This window comes from Motacilla alba, chromosome 1A (assembly GCF_015832195.1).
Source record: "Motacilla alba alba isolate MOTALB_02 chromosome 1A, Motacilla_alba_V1.0_pri, whole genome shotgun sequence".
NCBI lineage: Eukaryota > Metazoa > Chordata > Aves > Passeriformes > Motacillidae > Motacilla > Motacilla alba.
The window spans coordinates 49,543,601-49,566,150 of NC_052031.1; the positions used below are offsets into that span (position 1 = coordinate 49,543,601).

General features: G+C 50.7%; 1 protein-coding gene across 2 annotated transcripts; it reads right to left on the minus strand.

Moving 5' to 3' along the window:
* Positions 1–1,680: 1,680 nt before the first annotated feature.
* On the minus strand, positions 1,681–20,672 carry SYNGR1 (synaptogyrin 1). Of its 2 annotated transcripts, none has more exons than XM_038153387.1 (4): positions 20,430–20,670; positions 9,548–9,785; positions 8,543–8,688; positions 1,681–6,002 (listed from the first exon to the last, which is right to left on the minus strand). In XM_038153387.1, the coding sequence occupies exons 1-4, from the start codon at positions 20,526–20,528 to the stop codon at positions 5,784–5,786; spliced, it is 702 nt and encodes a 233-aa protein (XP_038009315.1). In that variant the 5' UTR covers positions 20,529–20,670; the 3' UTR covers positions 1,681–5,783. The 2 variants fall into 2 exon arrangements, with proteins under 2 accessions (XP_038009315.1, XP_038009316.1); XM_038153388.1 differs by having other exon boundaries at positions 5,860–7,230; positions 20,430–20,672.
* Between the last annotated feature and the right edge of the window lie 1,878 nt (positions 20,673–22,550).

Consider the following 22,550-nt stretch of genomic DNA (forward strand, 5'->3'; position numbering starts at 1 on the left):
TGGATTTATGAAGGAGGGAAATGGGTTGTTTAATATAATTTTATTGATCTCCTTGATACACTAACCAGAGTTTCATCTCCTTGAGTCCTGGGATTATGTGAACTTCAAAAAAAAAAAAAAAAAAAAGAAAACAACTTTATAACAGAACTGTTTCTAGATGTCATGGCTGCAGGGAAAAGCTTCAAAACATGACTCATAAGCATGTGAAATACCAGAGAGCAAAACTAAAGAGATTTCAAACGATTAGAAAACACAAACAAACTAGTAATGTTGGAGTCCTACTCATCTAAAATGCTTGCTTTTGGCAAATCTCGTCTCACCAGTTCTTAACACCACCTGTTGCCAACACAGATATTTGCCTTTCTGTGGGCTTGGTATCTCCACACAACATCCACCCAAAAGCTGTGACTGTAGGAAGGGTCTTTGTCCAAACAAAGATTAATCTTAAAACAGATGGGTCAGTCCACCAACACTTTTGCATATAATCTGATGTGCAGCTGCAGTGTGTGCTCAGTAGTGGCCCCAAGAGGGGAGGCAGTTTGGAGGACTGGCTGGAGCCTGTTCACCAACATGTGCCTCTGTTTACTGTCCTCAAACCCTACAAAGGTTGGGAAATGTGATACTCAGGTACTCGGGTGACAGACTCATTAAAAGGGGATGAGAGGGAAGTTGTAGTCAAGCGTCAGCACAGGATGGGATTTTGAATTTCATTTTTATTGCAAAGCCTGTTGAAACAAGATCCTTTTTAGTGATGGGCTACCAATCACTGACACCCACTGTGGGCAATGGCCCTGAGAGCTCATTTCCCAGGATTTGATTATGTTTTGAAAACCTGCAGGACACCTGCCACCGACATATTTGATGAAAAATCCTTTTTGCCAGGATTTTTTCTCCTGAGAAGATGAGGAGCCTCAGGAAAGAAATGTAAACTATAACTATCTGCTGCTGTGGAATGCAACAGGTGCATCGTTGATTGGTCCATGTTAGGTGTTTCTACTTAATAACCAAAGATCCAGCTGGTCTTGTACTCTCTGGGAGTCACAAGATTTTGTTAGTCATTCCATTCTATTCTTGTCTAGCCTTCTGATGATTCCTTTCTCTCTATTCTTTTAGTATAGTTTTAGTTTAGCATTTTTAATATAATATATATGATAATATAATAAATCAGCCTTCTGAAAAATGGAGTCAAGATTCTTGTCTCTTCCCTCATCCTGGCTGCCCTGCAAAGACCACAGCACACCAGACACCCGAGCAATGGTCACACATAGATGAATAAAGACACATCAAAGGATTAAACACTTCTGCTTCCCTGGGTGTGGAAATACAGGTGTTTATTCCATATGGATTTGTATCCTATATTCCTGTAAGTCCCCCACCCACACCTCCTATTGCCACATCCTTTTCACAGTGAGAGTCCACTTCTAGCATGGCATGTCAGGTTCCTCAAGTTTTCCTACTGATTAGGTGAGAGACACTTGATGGTGTGTGTGATTTGAAACTTAGGCCAAGTAAAACACAACCATTAGCTTCCACCAAAACATCTCAATCCAGTGGCTCCATCCAAGCCCCTGATTGTCACTAAACTTGCCAGCTTGGCCATGCAGGAGCACAGGAGCCAATGCTCTTGTAGCAAACCCAGCTAAAAAAGCCATCGCCCCCCAAAGAAGAAAGTCCAGACCATTTTTTTTTTTTTCCATATAGTATGGTTATTTTGAACGTCATAACTTTATTGAGACACCAGTAGTTACCACCTTCACTTTGTTAACCACAAATATATAGGACATTGTAAACACAGGTGCCGAGGTGGCGGGGTTTGCTGCAGTTGAATTTCGGAACAGATGGGGGCAGGGGGAGGGGGAGGAGGGGTGAAGGGACACTCGGGCTTAGACAAGACCACTCAGAGGATCCTGTATGCGGCAGGCCATCCATGAGTCATCGTATATATGTATATATGTATAGCTTTATATTATACATCTCTTTAAATATATATATATAATATATATACTATACACAGGCAGTAATGTGGCAGGGCAAGGGGCAGGGCAGCCCAGGTGGTGTTACCAATGCCACACAGGCAGCAGGGAGTTGTCTGGATGGATGGTTTGAACTTGCTGCATGAGGTGGCCTCACTGGGTTCCTTACCTTGTACCTGCTCTGGGGACAGGAGCTGAGACTCCTGTGGGAATCACCCTGCAATGCTGCCTTCCTGGGTCCTCCCAAGTCCTTGCAAGGGTACAGGGACAAAGACACCTCCTCCCCTGTGGGAACTGCCAGGAATAACGCAGAGAGGAAGGGCTTGTGATGAGGTGATGAACAGGGTGGTGGGGATATGGGTGATCCAGGGATGGGGACACATCAGGAGGCTGAATGCACAGACGTAACTGGGGCAACATTTCATCATCTCTTTGCCCTTCACAGCCTCTACTTCCACAAAGCAGTCCCTTACTTGGGAGCTCCATAAAATAAGAAGACATCAAGGGGCCATTGCTCCCAACAAGGGATGTGTCATTTCCTGTAATTGGAACAAATGGCAGAGGGGGAAGAAAGCTGCCTTATCATTTTGCTTATACAGCCTTCCCTCTGATCTCCTAATCTCTAGAGCGGGGCTGATCTCACCCACACTTAAAATGTAAAAGGGACATGTTCCAGTCAGCTGCTCAGGTCTCGCCTATGATCACCAGAAATAGGCAGCACCTTATCAGAAGCACCTAAGATAAGATAACCAGCCCTTTGGGTAGGTCTGTATGTCTCATCAGCTACAGAACCAGCCAAATGCCACTGGAAATTGCATTCTGCATTTTAAAGGGCTACATGCAAACAAGCAGAGTCCCAGTCCCAGGACTGTCACCAGCAACCTTCCACTGCAAAGGCTGAAAGCACATGAACCCAAGCAGCGTATGTCTTCTCCCATGAGCAAAAGCAAGAAGCTGTCCGAGTATCTACTGTTGTACTGTCACATCAATGCTGTTCTTATGACACAAAGCAAGGAGAACAACAGAGAGATGGGAAGTAACCCAAGATGAAGTCACTTGGCTCATGTCCCATTGAAGTGCTGGTTCTGAGGGGGAGGCTCATTCCTGCCTCAAGCCCACCTGAGCCCATCAGCTGGTTACATGAGGGAAGCAAGCTCAAGAGGATAAAGAAAAGCTTGCTCATTAGTCAGCCCCAAATGGTGTTCAGCCACCTACGTAACTCTGATGGGAAAAGGGGCATGCAAGATGCTCCTGCACCACACCCCAAACCAGAGCCCCAGGTAGATCCCCCACATACTGCCTGTACCTCTCCTTATGTGCCTAGTCACTTACAGAGGAGGGACCTCCCAAAAGGTACAACATATTTTTGTGCTGAGGGATGGTTCCTTATAGCCTCCACCTCCTCTTGGTTCCCTCCCCACACCCCGAAGGAAAGCATGAAGGATGACACAGATGAATCTAGGTGAGTACAACTAACTTCTCTCCTCCTCCACCTCATCATTCAATCATTCTTCTGCCCTGGTGGGAGACAGACAGGAGGGTGCTCCCCCCACATCCAGTCACAACAAACCTCTCTCAATAAAGTAAACCCGTCCCAAGCCTAAATATTAGGCTGAACCTACCGAAAATGAAGCTCGAGGGGCTTCTTTCCAAAAAGCACCTCTCTTATTTACAGTATTGCATTCACTCACAGGCACAGAGCAAGGGATGTGTGCCCGTACCCAGTCATTCCTGCTGCATCCTTAGGGCTATCTGATCCCCCACTCCTGTCCTCACCAGTGGGTAACCACCAGTGAGGCAGGCCAAGCCTGGGGAGGGCAGGCCATGGGGACAGCCACCAGCAGCACAAATGTGCTGGAAGGAACAGGGAGAAACAGTGCCTGTATATACAGTAGACATCACTGCTCCACTTCCCCCTGCTGCTCTACAGTTTCTACCCCTTCCTTATCTTTGTGGGGCACTGGGAGGAGGGAAGGACTGGTAACCCTCGTGTCCTCCAGATAAGATATTCACAGAACCACAGGCTAAGGGGGCTATGAAGAATAGGCTGGATGTGCAGTGCAGGCACTGGTAGATTTTGGATCTGCTCCTGATCTCTGCTACTGGGACCAGTGTTGCCTCAAGCAGGGTGGCTGCCTGCGGGATGGAGCTCCTCACTTCTGCAAGATAAAGCCTGCTTCTTGTGCTCTGAGAGATGTCTGTGCCCAGAAGAATTGTCTAGGTAGCTATTGCTGTATTATTTCCATTCAGGGGAAATCTGGGAATCTGTCTTCACGCACAGATCTAACTTCTAACTTGGAACAAAGAGTGGGCTTCCACAGTTGTGTCTTTACTTGGAGCAAAATCATGAGCAGTGTGGAATGATACCCGTAAGAGCTCTATCTAACAGTCACTGCTGCCACCTAGGCAAGGCTTTAAAGCCAGCCAGGATCTGAGATGCTGCAGGAGAGCACTAAGGTATGGTCTATGGCAATTACAGAAAGACCAGTTTTCAGACAACTCAATCTGGCTCCAACCAATTCTCTGCACACCAAGACCTCTTCCCTATCTGAGTGGGAGGCAAAGTGCAGCCAAAAAGGGCAGGACCCCTCCCGCTTGGCTGCACTCTTGTGCAAGAGCCAGACACATGCTGGCTATCCCAGCAGCAGTATTTCTTCCTAAATGGGGTCCTGCTCCATTCCTGTGTGCTACAAAGATGGTGGCAGCAAGAGGTTTTGCGCTACTGTAAAGGAACAGAGGAACAGAGGAAGGTTCAGCAGGACCTGAGGAGTAAAACTGTCTTTCTTTGCCTCCTGCTCTGGGTGAAATGACAAAGCTCCCCTCTCTCCCTCGAACCAGCCCAGCTGGGGTTGAAGGCTCTCAGGGCTCTCTAGAAGCCTACCTCCTCCATTCTTCCTCCCACAGGCACTGTATCTGGGCCCAGAGAATGGCATGGCTCCCCTCCTGCCTCATCAAATATTGGTCTGGGAAGAACAGTGACTAGCAGGACATACAGGTGAGGGGAATCACCTCCACCTCAATCCAAGGGGGTTGAGGAAGGACTGAATCTCAGGGCACCACCCCTCTGCTCTGCTCAGTCTCTTGCTGTAACCTACAGACGTGCCTGTGATTTCTGATTGTACCTGCAAATTTCCTCTTTCCCTTCCCAATTTTTTCTTCTTGTACTCCCCTCCTCTCCAATACCACTTCTCCTAAACCCTCTAAAAATAAAGCACCCTCCCTCACTAGCATGTGGCAGGGAAAAGCTCGCTTGTCTTCACATGGAGGACGCTGTTCCTTCTGTCCTCCAGGCCCCTCCTTACACTCTTGAATGCTGACTCCAACACCATTCTCCTCCCTGAGCCACCAGGTGCTCCAAACAAATGTGGATGCTCCCACATCTGCTCCAGCCTTTAGCGATACCATCTCTTCTAGGAAGGTCCCGGTCCTTCTCATTTCTTCTGTTCTGCCTCCAACACCCTTTCCCCTGCCCTGCCGGTGCCATAGCTCCTCTCCTGTCCACAAGGCAGAGGGAGAAGAGGAAAGGAGGGACCTTCCTATCAAAATGCAGATTTTGGAAAAATTTGGTTCTGGCAGGTAGCTTGGTGGGAGAGGAGAAGGAATAGGTGACGGGGAAACCTTTTTTCCTTTTTTTTTTTTTTTTGCCTTTTTTAAAAACAATAAATAAAAACAGATGACCCAGAAGGCTGGAGCATAGCTGAGAGCCACCTCTTGTACCACTATGCACGTGTCTTGTTTGTGCCTCGGCTTTCTGCCGGCAGTGGGAACGGGGACAGAAGGGAAAGGGGAAGGGAAAGGGGCATCGGTGGCTCAGTAGTTCTGCGTTTGGTACCCCTGTGTCTCGGTGTCGAAAGCATCTGCTGGAGGGGGCTGCTGGTACGTCCCCACCGCATCTGTAGCATCCTCCTCGTTCGTGTAGGGAGCATAAGGCATGCCGGAGTCCTGGCTTGGGTCCATGTAGTCCTGGGAGAAGAGGGCCGAATCGGCACCCAGCTGGAAACGCTGATACGCCAGGAATGCCTGGCCCACCTTTAAGGGAGGAGGTGGAGGGAAGAGATGGGAAGCAGACAGGGAAGAGGAAAAAGAGGAGGAACGTACCGAAAAAGAGAAACAAACAAAAGTGGGGTTAGTAGTGGTTACGGATTAGTGTGCGAGGCCCGCCTGGCAGATCGCCGGTGAAACGCCCCACGAGCACAGAAGTCCACACTCTCCCACAGAAAGCACAAACCCACAAGGAGAGAGCAGGACTGGGCAGGGATGGCTGCAAGACCAGCTGGCTGTGTGCAGCCAAGGCTCCCTGCTTTCTCTGGGATGTTCAGGGCATCTCCTGTCTGCCAGTGGGGTCTCACCAACATTGAAGGGGTGGTGGAGGCTCAGTTGGCACTGGTTATCCCAGTCAGCCCCTCCTGGCTCTGGGAAGGCGATCTCCTTGGCAACACCAGAGGGCTCAGCTCTGGGCTGCATCCACGAGGCCATTTGACTTGTAAAGGCCAGTAAGGAGAGCAGGATTTGACACAAAGTACTGAGGTAGAGGTCACCCCCTGAAACACCTTCACCAGTCAACATCTGCAAGGTGTAGCACAGATCTTGGGAAGGAGCAGCAGGAAGCAAGGCGGCTGCTTCCCAGACCAGGGGACAGTTAGCAGGGAAACTGCTGTCTCCTGCCTCAGGCAGCTTTTGGTGGACTGCAGGAGCCTGGGCACAGGATTCAGCAGGCGTGGCTCATTATCCCAGAGCATCCCTGAGAGATGTGAGGAGTCTAGCAAGTGATGGGGGAGAGGTTTTTGGGGAATGAGATCTGGGAAGAAATGGAAGAGATAAAATACTGGGGGCAGAGGGCATCTCCTGGCTGAAGTATTAGGTCTGAGCAGTCATCAAAAAAAAGGCACAGTGATGTTACACAGCATTAGTTAAGGGTATGGGTGAGGGAGAGAAGGGAGCAGAAGAGGAGAAGAAATTGCCAGTTCCAGCCCTCCAGAGGGAGATCCCCTGTTTAATGGACAACCCAACTCCAATTCAATGGCCCATATCTTCCCATCCCATGCCCTGCAGTGACCACACACTCATAGTCAGGGCATTGGAACCAGCTCTGCTCAGTGACCTCCTCCAGCTGCATCCCTCCAGCCCCTCCCCCAAATTCTCCCATCAGCAAGGGGCACTAAGGCAGCAAGGATGGGGAGTTAGGGAAGAGGGTATTGTATTCCTCCTGAAAATTAATGTCTCCGAGTCTCCGGAAAGCCAGAAATGCGAGGAAGCCCTGTGAGGAGAGAGAGGGTTGTGGGAAGGAGAATCAGTAAGGTAGAGCAAACCCGAGTGTTTGACTGAAATAAAAATACCCCAAGGAACCAGGGGAAGAGGATGCCTTTTTGGACACTTGCAAGCCTGTGCATGGCAGAGGATCACCGCAGGTGATGGCAGTTCCAAAAGTGTCTTGAGGGACCCTTGCAAAAACCCTGCTCCATGTCTCACTTTCTGCTGGAGCTTGCAAGGGGCTTTTGGCAGCACTCGAGTGAAGGACACAGCTCATGAAGGGAACACACACTGCTGTCCCTCAATTCACGGTGCTGTCACCGTGGCGAGGGTGCTGACAGCACAACCCTTTGCAGCCCCCTTTCTCTTTGACAGCTCTGTGGTCTTATGGCACCTTTCCTATCTGGCCACTGCCCAACATCAGGGCCTGTAGGAAGAGGAGAAGATAAAAGCCACAAGGGCTTATGCATGGAGACAAGGTTAAAATGCTTTCCTGCTTGGTACTATCCTGTCACTTCAGAAAAAAATCACTTGTGCTTGGTGCTCTCAGAGGCAGGAGGAAGTCATCAGAGATAATTATATTTCACTCAATAGTTTTTCCAGGAAACTGGCAATAAAGAACTGCTGGGGAAAGGGCAGTCTTAAGACAGCACTATCACCTTCCTAAAAGGCAACCCAGGGAGGTGGCACTCCAGTGGTGGGTGCAGAATCCAGAAGAACAATGATGACATCTTGCATGATGGGAGCAAAGGTGGGAGGGAGATGGGTGCAACCCCTGGCCTGCAGCTCCCTTCTCTCTTTAGTGTCTGTAAGGTGAAAATGCTGTTGAAGTCCTCTGACACACAGAGAAAACAGTAACAGGCTGTCCAGAGAGGAAGTGGATGCCCCATCCCAGCAAACATTCAAAGTCAGATTAAACTGGGCTCTGAGCCACCTGATCTAGTTGAACATGTCCCTGCTCTTTGCAGGGGGGTTGGACTAGATGGCCTTTAAAAGTCCCTTCCAACCCAAATTATTGTCTGATTCTATGACAATGGTGGCTGGGGAGCTGGCTTGTCCAAGGTCATATTAAAGGTCTGTTGAGAACACTCCTTACAGGGATATGAGACTCTCTTGCCCATTGTGCTTATTAGTCCTCTAAAACCTTTTTCCACATAAGTTTTGAGTCCCAAGTTTACTTCCCAACTACCTCCTTTCCTGCTTTTCCTTCTCAGAAGCCATGTGAACTGCGATCCCAGGGGCCCCACTCTCCTTTTATTCCTCACGAGATAATACAGCACAGAGGACATTTGATCCAACATCATGGCTACTCTACTCACCCAGGTAAAGATGGAGAAGAACGAGAACGTGATGGCTGCTCGGGCTGCATCCCCTCCCTCATTCAGTGGGTTGTCTTCTGGTTTTGAAGCTTGCCACTGGTTGGTCAGAAAGCAGAAGCCAATGAACCAGAGGAATGCCCAAAAGGCTGGGATGGATGGACCACCACCGGCGTGCCAAAGGAAGGACAAAGACAACAAGAAGATATGCGTGAGCATAACATATACATATTACATTTCTCTGGAAATTTCAACCCTCTGAGACCCACCACTATGTTGCAGACTGGGCCAAAATGACTGCTCAGCCAGTCTGAGTCCAAGTGAGCTGGCAGGCTCCCTGACAGCAAATTGTCAAGGTGACCAAGAGGTGTCTGCAGAGAGCACCTCAGGAGAGTTCATTTGCTTGTGTTTGGATTGATCATAGGGCTTTCATTTGGCCTTGGGAGGAAGCCTGAAGGGTTTCCAGTACTAGAGCAATCACCTGGCTCTATGAAACAGCCACTGCTTCACAATCCTGTCCTGCAAGGACAAGCAAAGAGCAATTCCTTCCAGGAGATCTGCAAAAGAGCAGGAAGCAGCTGGTCTGCAGTTACACAGAGACCAGCTTGTGCTCAGGACAGTACAGCTCAGGGACTCACATCAAGGAAAGGTGCTGAAAGATCACTAACATGCTGTGCCCCCAGGAAAGGGTGAAGGTAGGAGGTCCTAACCCTCTGCCAAGCACAGGCAGACACCTTGCAGTGAAGGAAATGGGCATTCCAAAGCAACAGCAGAACAGGGCACAATCCCTCCCCTTCTCTTGTCAGTTATACATAGGATTGCTAGGCAAGGGGCTAAGTGTGAAAGAATTTGCAAGCCCAAAGTCCTTAGCAAATCCAGGTGCTTCACCCAATCCTGCCCTCACTCCATTCCTGGCCCCTTTGACATACTCCAGGGAGAGCCTGACATTGAGCAGTTTGCCTGAACAGCTGGAATAAGCCAGCAGGGCTAAAGGGCTGCGAAGCTCACCCGAGACGCCGATGTCCGAGAGCACTGCCTTCTTGCGGTCCTTGACGCTGCTGATCTGCGGGAAGTAGGCATCCAGAGCCAGGTAAAGAAGGCAGCTGAGGAAGGCGAGGACACCCACGGTAATGCCATAGTTGCAGGCATTGTGGTTGCGGTTGAAGATGCAGTGCTCTTCTACCTCATCCGCGCGGTTCACGTACCCTTCATTGACAATGGAGCCGAAGACGACGATAGAGAACACCTGGTGGGGAGGGAGGCCGGAGACACATCAGGGCAAGCCCCATCTCTCTGGACCAGCAGAAAGGAGCAGAGCTCTGCCCGGGACAGACACCCTTCACCAGCACCCTTCTGCTCTGCTGAGCTCCTGCCCTGTTGGCTTGCCTGGGTTGTAGCCATAGGGAATTTACTGGGAACATGGTCTCATTTTATTTCTGAGGATTAACTTATAATAGGACATTTTTAGATTGAACCTTTTTTTCCATCTGACCTAAAGTGATGCAAAGCAGTTGCAGCCTGGAGTTAGAGTGGCTTCCCGCAGACACACAGGGAGGTGACATGGAGTGTAAATTAGGATATGGTTTTGGTGCGGGTGCCTGCATAGAATGGCTTCAAGTAGTGGAAATCCTCTTAGTCTGCACTTACTCTCCCACTCACTCCTTTCTCTTCAACAGATTAATTGTTTCTACCATGCATCTGTTCACTGATTTTATCTATCAAGCTACTACGCTCTTTTCCCCATTCACCCTCCCACAATCTACAGCCCTGCTTGCTCTGCCGCTCCATTCTGCTGGGCTTCCATTCTCCCCCCTTCCCCACACCACACACCTCTCTCCACCAGTTTTCCATCAGCCCACTCCATGACACCTATCCTGTCCACTCACCCATATGCCAACAACCTCCGACCCTCCCCACAGACTTCAGTGGCCAAACATCCCTACTCCAGGTCCACTTGTCAGGGCCACTGTGAGTCTTCCCTACCTGTCACCACCACTGCCACTGCATGTTATTTTAAATCAGGCAGAATTACGGATGAGTCCAGGTAGAAATGCACTAATCCGCAGTTGCTGGTCTAATCTTTGCTCATGGGCTTAGCCTTCGTCGCCTGCCACAAGGCTGTCCCTCTGTGACACAGCATGCTCACCAAAGCAGAGAGCTATTTACAGCAGCCCCAGTCCTGCACCTTGCATCTCAAATGAACAGCTTCCCCTTCCCCACGGAAGAAAGAGGGGAATATTAAGGCAGCATGTACAGATTTTTCCTTGCAGGGCATCTGGAGACCCTCACTAGGAACAACTGACTGGATGCTGCCTGCAAGAAGAGTCTCAGGGAAATCAAGCATGGGATGAAATTACATATGAAGTGCACTAGGACATCACCAGGGTACTCTGCCAGCCTGGGAGATGTCTGCACAACAAGACTTGGCACCTTTGAAAGCACCCTCCCATCCCCAAGGAGAAGCAGCACACAAGAAGACGAGGAGGCCAAGTCTCCTGCAGGAAGTGGAGCTAGATCTGAGTGTTTGCCTGGTCAGGACCCCAGTTCCACTTAACCCAACCAAGCACCAGAAGGCAACCCAGAAAGCAGAGAAGCAGCTTTGTGAGTGCAGGGAAAATGGCTGATTAATGCCAACCCAATACATCACCTATTAGCAGTGAGGTTGGATACCTGAGATCCAAAGCACAGACCTCTGCTGCTTGGCCTGTGGCATCAAAATCCAAAGGAAAAGCCTGACTCAGAGTCCCCCAACAGCCCTTGGGCAGATACTCAACATGAACCACATCTCACTTGCCGAACTCTAACAAATATCCGCTGACAGCAATATTATTTTTTCACCTCAAGTCTCATAATTGGGTCACACTTGGGTTGTTGAAATTGGGTGTATCACACTAGAGCAAACTAAAAAAAGCTGGAAGCTGGTGTTCCTAAGCGTAGGAGCTATATAGGTTCTCTGAAAATCATAAGAGCTTTTTAAGTTTAGAAGTAAAATAACCAATTTGTCCTCCTCCTCCTCCTCCTCTTTCTTCTTGCAAATCGAGATTGATCATATTTTGCAGAAATTGCCCGTGAAAACGAAATAAGAATCTCTTCTGTTAGAAGCAAAGATTTAGCCCTCAAAATTTCAGCCTGAATGGTTTGGAAAGCAGCAAAATTGCAGACAATTATAGCCAGGCTCTTTCAGTGGGATGACTCACACACCTTCACAACAGGCTGGGCTGGCAGGTCTGCTTAGGGTCACTGGCAATAGCACCCTGCTCCTCTAACCCAAGGGAGAGCTGGCAGACTCCTGAAGTGACATCCCAATGTGAGGCTGTGACCAGCACTGATGCTGACATCAGAAGTACCAACCTCCATCTATTGAGCTTACAAAGTGGGTGCCCTGTTTTATGCAGCATTAGACAGAAAGCCTATCTTCTCTTTGGAAGATGAGGAACAGCCTCTAAAGTAGCATAATCTGGTGTTCAGTTCTGGTTTAGGACTCAAAACTAGTAAAATGTTGATTCCCTGAGTCACGAACCCTTGCAGTGAGCTCTTCTGCAAGTCTCTGCTTACTCATTTGGGATGAATGAACTTTTGCAATGGTCTCTCCCCAGAGACACATCTGTGGAGATACCTCCTGATACACATCTCCTCTCTGCTTCTACCTTTGGGTTTGCTGCTGGGCTGGGCAGAATAATTTCTTTTTGCATTTGCTCTTTCATACCTTTTTATGCTGGCACATCATAAAGACACAGCTCAGAGTCACAAGACTGGAGGAACATCTCCCTCTCCCTAATTTTCAAGCACAGGTGGCATTCCTAACTTCCTTTCTCCACCTGCAGTCAGCCAAGATGCCAGACTTCTCTCCTATGAAGAGAAACCTGTTTCACAGCCTGGAGGTGCCCAAGGTATGATTTACACGCAAGCATCTGATGTCAGATGATCTAAGGAGTTTTCTAGGGAGATTTCATTAAGCATGTTCTCACTTGTGAGCAGAATAAGATACTGTGGATTCTTATCCTCTCTGTCCTGAAACAGCCATCCCAAAGTACTCTTTGTCCTTAGGAAAGCTTTCTATGGACCAAGCACACTAGCTTACGAGATATCTCCTTCTCTCTGTGTTTTTCCTCACCATTGACATCAGCTCTGATCCATGCTCCACTCCCTGGCACTGCAGAGAGGGCAAAGAGAGGGCGTGCTCCCTTTGCCAGCCTGTCACCACCCTGACGGCACAGCAAAATGCTGTGAGAACTGTGCACAGAAGCCTTGAGCTGGGCTGGGTTACACTGACTGGGCAAGAATGGGCAGGCTCAAACCAGAGATTCCAGGCAGAGCTGGACAGCAAGAGAACCAACTGCTGCTGCTGCTGCTGCTGCTGGTGCCAGGCAACATCACCCCTTTCATTCTCATGATGTCCATACCTGGAAACTGTTGTGACAAACAATTTCCCCCAAAAAAAAATCATAATTATGAGCTTAGATCTTGCAGCCTTTAGGAGAAGCAGTTGCACACCTCATCCATGGCAGCTATTCCTTGTTGGTAAGGGAGCAGCTGGGTGGAAGCTCACTGACGTGGCAAGTCATCTTAGAAAGAGCAAATATATTTTATTTCCTTGATTTCACAATCCATGCCCTGCAAGATGATCCAAGCAGCAGATGCAGAGTGAATGACTGCTTAGATTATAAACAAAGCAACAAGTTTTCAAGGATGAAGTGTTTATGTTCCTGTTCCTGGCACATCTGCAGCACTTGTAAGGAGAAACCAGTGACCACCAGCACTGGCACAAGCCTCTTAATGCTCTGTGTTACGGCTGCTTGTGTCTTCTCCCCCCATTTGGCACTCGCTGCACAAAGCCTTGCCTATGGTTGCTGATAAAGTGGCCCAAAAGACACATCCAACTGCAAAGAGGAAGCAAGAAGATGGCAGAAGTCTTCTCCTGACTGAGCAATGAGATGCAGGCAAGTGGCTGGTCTGCAGGCTAACAGGAGGCCTCCTGAGGCTCCCAAATGCAGCCCATCCTTCCACTCTGCAGAGGGAGATCACTGGCCACTTTCCTATGCTTGGTAATGAAAACCAGCCAACCATCCCCAGCTTTGTGCACTTAAGCTGCCTCATTTCTTCAGCAAGGCTACTTAAGTCAGTTAACAGACTTGAACTAACTAGATTTTTAGGTTGAGAGGGTTTCTTTAAGCCTCCAAGAGCAACATCAATTGGGCAGGTGTGCAGCCTGTCTGAAGGTACTTATTTAATAAGCAGTAATATATTTGGCTACACTCAAAAAAAAACACAGAAAAGAGCATTTAGAAAAGATCTGACCAACTCAGCCCTGCTGCTGGGACTGGGCTGTGCTCCACTTCAGTGCTACTTACACACTATGTCCACATAGGTTGTTGCAATCATTTTCCTCGATTCCTGTTTTCATCCAAGAGTTCTGAGGACACCAAGTGCAGCCAGAGCCAGGTGCATTGCAAAGCTGACACAGGCAGAGCAATGTGCCAAGAGACGCAGCAAAATGAACTTAATGCTTAGCACTGCGGGGAGGAGACAGAGAAGCTGAGAGTTTTCCTCTCCTTGTTTCTCAAGGGGCTCATGCTGGCCATTACAGCACGTAAAGGCTCATTACAGTGAGAAAAGTGCAAACCAGGCAAAATTCTGCCTCTTGTCATCAAACACCTTTTTCTTTTCCCCTTGGAAAACTAGGTGATATGATTTTGCCAAAGGCAAAGGTGAGAGATGAGAAGAGAGGCTCTCCAGTCTCTCCCCGCTGCAGGCTCAACCCTGCAGAAAGCCAGGCAAAACCTCCTGAGCATCATGTGAGGCGCTTTCCACCATGCTGCCCATCCCCAGCCGTGCATCAGATGCTCCTGAGCATCATGTGATGGATGCAGAGTACAGCCAGCGTCTGGCAGTGCACTAGGATTTTCCTGTTCCTCATCCCAGGACTTTGTCATGCTGCCTTCCTGACTTCATCCCCAAGATCCCTATGCAGGCTGTGGTGGGGATGAGGCTGAAGAGGGTTTCTGCCAAGCTGCCTGCTTGGGCTCGCTACAATGCCCTCCAGTCACAGCCTCTGTCGCACTGCGCGCTGCCTCTCCCTCTCACACACCCCCTTTTTTATTCTGTTATAGAGAGGAAATAGTTTGATGACATAATATTCCTCGTGGGACTTTAAATCAAATCCCCCTTCAGCAGAACGAAGCCATAACCTCTTCTGAGTTTGATCTGGTAATGACCAGGAATGAATCTGTTTAAAAAGAAAGCAAGAGCAGGAGATGGTGCAAATGATAAACTGGCAGAGATGATATGGATTTCATTTTCATTCAGCCACTAGCAAATGGAGTCTCTGGAAAGCTTTGGAGTGCCCTGCGCAGACATGGAATATAATTATTACTATTATTATTATTATTATTGTCATTAAATCTACTTGTATTTCGTTCATTTTGAAGAAAACACGTGCAGCTTTTGAGATGCATGGGACTGGCAGCTTGGAAACAGGCGGCCTCTATTTATTCCCCCCAGCCGGCACCACGCAGGCAGCTAACAACTCCTGCCCACAGTCTCGACAGCCTGAGCCTTGTGCAGGTGCTGGAGGGGACCAGTCTCCCTGGACCGCATTTCCCTGAACATGGGACAGGGGAAAAGCATGGGTATGCCAGTACTTTGCTCCCAGCTCACCCTCCCTGGCCATCAGCCACGTGGCACCAGCTCCCCAGTCAGAGCTGAGCCGGAGCAGGTGACTGAAGGGAGAAAGGCTCCGCATCCCTAATTCCTGCCATGGGATCTGGGACACACTTTCCTGGCCAGCCAGCCTTTTTTTCACATGGTTTGGCAGCTGACTGCCTGGCCATTAACCCTTCTGCCTCCCACCAGACCTGTGCTCAGGTCTCATGCAGTTCCCATGGTTAAACAGCATCTTCTGTCCCACCACGGCTGGTGACAGCCCTCCACAATCACATGTCCATGGCAGTATCCAGGTTCTTCTGTACTTTCTTGATGGTCCCTACATTGCTGTGCCACTGGTCAGCGAAGCAGCTGCCCAAAAGTTGCATCTTTTTCCCAGACAAAAAGTTCAGGTTTTTTTCTAGCACCACATCTCCCCCTCCTTGGCTTGGCTGTGCCAGCATAGACAGAGAACTGCACGCTGTGCCACCCGCAGTGCCTGCTCCTCTTGCAGCCACGCGGGCCCTCTCTGCTGCCTTGTTTTGCACAAATATTTGCATTAGCCATGTCCCATCACCACACAGCTCCTCTGCTTCTCCCCTGTATGCCTCTCATGGTTTGAAACAGCAGATTACATACGGTTGTCTTATTTTTTGCTCATGTTTCTGACTGTCTTTGGTCCCTATTGCTACTTCTCAGATTTTTATCTGGAAATATCATTAATGAGAGATTTGTTTCTGCTCCAAGATCCTTCCTGGAAATGCTGTGCTGGAAACAACACAACCTGCTGTATCCAACCTGAATCACTGGCGACTGTGCATATCTGCTGTTCATCTTGTGACACAGCCTTTCACCCAATCTTAATGACAGCAAAACCCCAAAAATCCTTTTGAAGCTGACCTAGGCGAGGGCATCCCATGAAGAACTGTCCCTAGGGCTTGACTGAGAGCACATGCTTTGAACCACCATGCTCCTTTCATCGGCACCGATTTACCTCACAAGCACGCAGCCAGTGAGCATGTGGGCTGCAGCAAAAATGGAGTGGAGGAGCAGAGGCACAAAGCATGAGCTATGGGGTCAGCAACATGGGAAAGGTCTCAGCTAAATTAACTGTGACAGAAAGAAGGTGGGAGCCCAGTTGCAGCTGGTTTTAGACTAATAAGGCCTCCAGGCTCTAAGGCTCAGTTTAACTGCCATTGCAAGCCCATACTACGTGTCCTTAGGAAGAGACAAGTGGTGTTGCAAGCCAAGCATGAGTGTGGCAAGCCTGGGACCTGCTGGCAAGGCAGGAGATGAGGCTCCATGCCATGCTGTGTCTAGCTCCTATCCTCCAGCTTTCAGGTGACAGCCTCTCATAAGGAGCCAGGAATGTGGTTCCTGTCCTTCACCTGCCTTGTCTGCTCAGCTGCAGCTGCTTGGGATGTGCTGTGCCTGTATACACAGGGGACAGCCCTTCCTGTACCAGTTCAAATGTTCTGGATGCTCCTACCAGCCAGAGGGCATGGTGGCAACAGCAGCAAGTGATGGAAAAGGAAACTGAGTGCCTCTCCTCACTGAACCTCCCTTTGGAGAGGCAGTGTCCTTGGTGTTGGAGGGGGACTTGGCACCTCAACCTATGTGACAAGTTTTAACGGGCCGCTTTGTCCGTGCAGCTCTGGTTAGAAATACTCTTACTCAAGCCCACGTCAAAACAAGCTGGGCTTGCTTCCAAAAACTGAGTTACTTTTGCCTTGTTAGGCTTTTGCATCAAGCAGCACTTCAGTTTCTCCAGCAAGCAGGTTTCCAAGCAGACAGGAGCACCTGGAACAACCTGTTTCGATTAGCATTTTACTTATTTATGGCGCCAGCGCTATATCCAACGCCTGTGGGTTGCAGAGGAGCCACCCAGCTCTCCTGCACCAGCTGTGGAGAGCACTGCTGCACTGCCCGGTGGGTCAGGGCACAGTGGGAATAGGTAGGGATGTGCTCACACTCACCCGCTTTATTTCAAGAACAATCCTGGAGCTGTGCAGCCCTAGCTTGGTGTGGGTCACCCAACGCCACTAGCTCCAGCTGTTGCACCAATAGCTCCAGCTTCTCGGTCACCTAAACATCCAAACCTGACATGGGAACCCCACAGAGACACCACTGATCACCAGCACACACACCAGGCAGCCAGACAACCTTCCCGTAGGGAGACACTCACTCTGTTGTGCCTGCTGACCTCCAAAGCACCCACGAAACCTGAGCTGCCTCACCACACTGTCGTGGTGGACAGATGTTCCAGAATTGCTAAACTCTTTCCACAGTTTAGCATTCTCCTTGTCAAATTTATCCTATCTTCCTCTTGAGCAAGGAGCAACATAAATAATCTTTGGTCATCCCATCTGCTCCTGATCCTGCAGTTCTCCGTGGAGATTTACTCCTGCCTCAATTGGGCTGCAAACTCCCTGGGCAGGAGCCAGTTTTGGTACCTCTTGGTAAGAAGTCATATGCACCTCTGTGCCATCATGAAGTCTGCTAAAAGGCAGCATGACCCAAGCACAAGGTCACTGCCTAAGGAAGCAATCATGAGAATTTCTGTTCAGTGAAAGCTCATCACGTGAAACAGGCCAAAAGGAGCCTCCAGCTTGCCCTGGAGAGACAATGCACCATTCATGCCATGAGCAGGATAAAGGCAAAGGAGATCTCAGGAGATGGCAGGCAAAATACTTTCAGTGTGAGCAAAAGCATGTGAAAGAAAGGCTTCTCAGAGAGACCATGAGGAGGGAGAGCCCTTGGCCACCAGAAGAGTTTGGCTCACAGAGCCTGGCACTAGAAAGTCTAAGTATGGATGCAGTGACAGTTTATAAATAAACTGTGAAAGGGAAAACACCAGAGATGGAAAAACACCATTTAAACTGAAGGGCAAAAGATCATAAAAGTAAACAGATACCAAACATTTACAATGGAAAGCCTCTGACCACTGGAACCATGGAACCCTCTCTCAGAGGAAGTGAGAAGGGAAGAAAACCACAAATAAGTGTTTTTTCAGAAAAGCTAATCCAATTTATGGAAGGGACCATAAAGGGTCAGATGCTTGCGACAGCCTGAGAGTATTTCACTGCCCACAGGGACTTCACTTGGTCTCAATTTTAAAGAAAAGACCAAAACTACAACTAAATATTTGGGGTGAGCTTTTGGTTTCCCTGCTTTGTTAAAGGAGAGATGCTCAGGACAACACACAAGACCAAGCCAGTGGAAAAGCAGGAGAAGGAAGGCATAGACTTGCACCTTGATGGCTGTGCCACCCTCCCTTGCTGAACTGCTGACCTGGAGCATCTCCAGCTTTTTCAAAAGAACTCTAATTTCCAAGGCCAAGTGAAGTGTCTGGGGTAAATCCCCTCCTGTCCTCTGTCAAGGTCAGATGGGCAGGGAGAAATAGAATGGGGCCCCAAGGAGATGCTGCTCTGTAGAAAGTGCTTCTTTCCAGGAGAGACCTTGCAGGGAACAGAAATGAGCTCAGCAATCAAGCCAACAGTGTCTGAGATACTCTGAAGCAGATTAGGTGCCTAATTAAAAAACAAATGTATTTCTTGTTCTTTCTCCCTCACCTGGTGGCTCTGGGAAGCCAAAATCCTGCAGTGCTTGGATGAAGGGGAAAAAAACCCACCAGACTGAGAGGCAGATAGAGAAATATAAAATTCTGCCACAGAGATTAGCAACGGGAGAGACTTTGTAGGTCACATCACGTCCATCATGCCTGGGCACACAGGCTGGCTCCACTCCAGCCTCCCGGGGCGGGGGGCATGCGTACCCCCCCGCCTGGCGCCCAGCAGCAGCCCCGGCAAAGCCAACCCCTCCCAGCGTGATGTGCTGTACTGTAAACAAGCTCAGACAGATGGACAGACGGACAGAACGCTCGCATTAATCAAGTCCTCAGCTGTCCTGGCGCTCTCCAGCCACCCTCCGAGTCACCCGGAGGGGATATCACACACCCACCCGGTTGGGGAAGGCAAGGGCTGCCTCTCCACCACCACCAGCAAGCCACCTTCCCTTTTCCTCCCCGATTGCACCTGGCACTGCTTTTTTTTTATTTCCCCAAAGCCAGCCTGCCGCTTTGCCTCCAGCTCCCATGCGCATGTGTCTCCCCGGCGCTCTGTGCCTGCCCTCCCTTCTCCTCTCCCGGCTCAGACCTCAATCTCTCCCCGCCAGCTCGCTGCCGCAGCTCTCGCTCCCTTAATCCCAATGACCTTCTTGAACAAATGCGCCGGCCCCATGGGCAGCCATGGATCAGCGTCACGGGAAGAGGGAGAAACCTTCCCACCACACTCCCGTTAGGCTCCTCTTTCCCCTTGCCCCCTTCCTCGCGAATTACTAAGAGGAAAACATTACAGGGAAGCAGGTTGGAGGGCTGAGAGGATAAGGGTAAAACGCAGAGCAACATCCAGCCCCCACTGCCCCTTTAACTCACCTCAACATGGCCTGAGCCCAGCACCCTCTGACCCACAGGGAAGCAGCTCCAGGACTGCAGCATCCCCCCTCCCGGGTTCTCCCTGTCACCCCACATCCTGCTGTCTCCCTGCATCCACCATAAACACACAGGCATGAAGAGTGAGAAGACAGCCCACCCTGGAAACCGCCAGAGACGGAGACAGGGTCATGGTCCAACCTGACTCACCCTGTCCCTCCCCACGGGAGAAACCCCAAACCAGCCTGCTCTCACCCTACACGGGCCTATACTCACACACAGGTAAGTGTGCATACAGCTGTACATCTGTGTGCGTGTATACGTGTGGATATACCTGGACATTTATACATACACAGATATATAAACCCAGAGACAGATCCTTATATCCAAACGTATATATTACAGAGACATAGCCATAAATGCCATGGAAGCATATACGTACGTATCTCTGTGTACAGATCTAGGCTGTGCGGAGACATGTTGATGGACACATGCATATTATATATATGTGGATACATGCACATACACATGCATATATAAAGCATATTATAATAAATATGTAATACATACAGCATATGATGGTAACATACAATAACATATAATGCTATATAACATACAGCGTAATGATTTTATGCCTGTGTGTGTGTGAGTGTATGCAGGTGCGCAGGAAGGTCAGGGTCGGGGCCGGTAGCGGCCGCCCGCCCCGGAGGGAGCCCCGCGGCCCCCGCACCCGGCGGGCCGCCCCCTGCCCCTGCCCCTGCCCCGGTGCCGGTGCCAGTGTCGGTGTCGGTGCTGCCCGCGGGGGCGGCGGGGCCTTACCCAGGAGACGAACCGCAGGATGGTCTGCGGCTGCCGGATGAAGGCCTGCGGGTCGAAGGCGCCGCCGGCTTTCCCCGCTCCGAAGGCGCCCCCGTCCATGGCGGCGCGGGGGTGGGCGGGCGGCAGGCGGGGGGCTCGGCGGGCGGTGCCGGGCTGCGCCGAGCCGAGCCGGGCTGCGCCGAGCCGCGGCGAGCCGAGCCGTGCCTGGCAGCCCGGCGGCGACGAGCCGCGCGCGCCCGCCCACGGGGACGCGCCGCGCCGGGAGCGCGCAGCCACCCCTTCCCCCGCCCCGTCGCCGCCGCGGCCGCCCGCGGCGCACGGCGGGGACAAACGGCGGGCCGGGGGGCTGGAGGCTGCGGGGGTGCCCGGGGTGCGGGCACTGCGGGGGTGGGAACACCTCCCGGTGTAAGGCAGGCCACCCCAGACCCCCGGGGGAGGGGTGGGGGCGATGCCACTCCTAGGCTCTGTGGGGCCCCCTCAGGGCCAGCCCCCGCCCGCCCACACCCTCTGCTCGGCCCTAGCCGGGCTGTGCCCAGTCCTGGACTCCCAAGCGGGCGACAAGGAGCCGCCGGAGAGGGTCCCGCAGAGGCCACAGAGATGATTTGGGGTCTGGAGCATCTCTTAGGAGGAGAGACTGTGGGAGCTGGGCCTGTTTAGTCTGGAGAACAGAAGACTGAGAGGGATCTCATTAATGCATATAAATACCTCAGAGGTGGGTGGATGTGCCAGACACTTTTCAGTGGTGCCCAGCAGAGCAATAAGCTAAAACACGAGAAATGTCTCTTCAACATGAGGAAGAACTTCTTCCCATTCAAGGGGGCAGAGGCACTGAACAGGCTGCCCAGGGAGGCAGCCTCTGCAGAGGCACCCATGGCACCCGTGGAGCCTCCCTCTGCAGAGACACCTGGGTGCCTTCCCATGTCACCTGCTCTAGGTGTCCCTGCCTGAGGACTAGGTGATCTCCAGACGTCACTTCCAACCCTAGCAATTCTGTCATTCTGGGATGCTGCCCCACAGAGGGGTAAGGCTGGGCCCTTGGCCACAACCCGTTATCCCTCACCAGATGCCTGCCCTGGACAAAGCTGCTCGGTGAGCCTCAGAATCCCTCTGCGGCAAAGCCTGGAGCTCTTATTTCCAACATCCACCACCCGGCCCACACTGGGAGAGGGTGGGAAAAGGCCCTCTGTGAACACGATGAGTGCAGATTTTGGGGAGATGCCCTGACTCTAGGAGGCAGAGACTGCAAGATACACACCTTGCACTCCAGAGGCTGCAGCCTTGAGAGTAACTTGGGCTTCTCCTTTGCCCACCTTACCACCATGGCCTCTGGCACAGCCAGGAAGGCATGTGTGGGGAGAAGCCTTCCAGCCTTAGGGGCCATTCCAGCTCCTCGACCCACGCATGTTGCGCAGAGTAGTAGCATACCGGTGGTCTGCTGGCTGCTGCAGAGTCCCTGATAATCTGAAATGGAAAGCAAGCCCTTGGGTTGTGACACGGTTCCCTAAGCTCAGCAGTGGAAGCCAAAAATGTACAAGAGTGAAAGGTGAATGTATGAGGGAGGTGGAAGAGCAGTTACAGCCAAGCCATGGGCTCCCACTGGGAGTTCCAAAATTGAGCAGCCATTCCTCGCCTTTTGTGGGGCTCCTTTTGAGGGGTGGGTTGGTGGTAGAAGATGGACATTCCTCCATCACATACAGCCACAGAATCCTAGAATGGTTTGGGCTGGAAGGGACCTTAAAGGTTATCTAGTCCAAACCTCCCTGCAATGAGCAGGGACATCTTCAACTAGATTCAGCCTGCTCAGAGCCCTGTCCAACCTGACTTTGGATCTTTCCAGGGATGGAGCATCCCGGTTTTAGGAAGATGAGCTGCAGTGCCAGCACAGCTGGATCCTTGGCTCTCCAGTTCATTCTGGGTGCAGGAATCTCCCCGCGGTGTCGTGTCAAACACATCCTCATTTGTCGGCCCCAGGAGATCCTGAGGGTGCCCCATGTGTGGGAGGCTCCAAACCACCCAGCTTCCACTGATACCATTGCCTTGGGTTTGCATCCCCTTCTGTACCACAAGCAATAGTGGATTAAGGCACGTGTTCATTATAACAACGCAAGAAATTTCACTAAA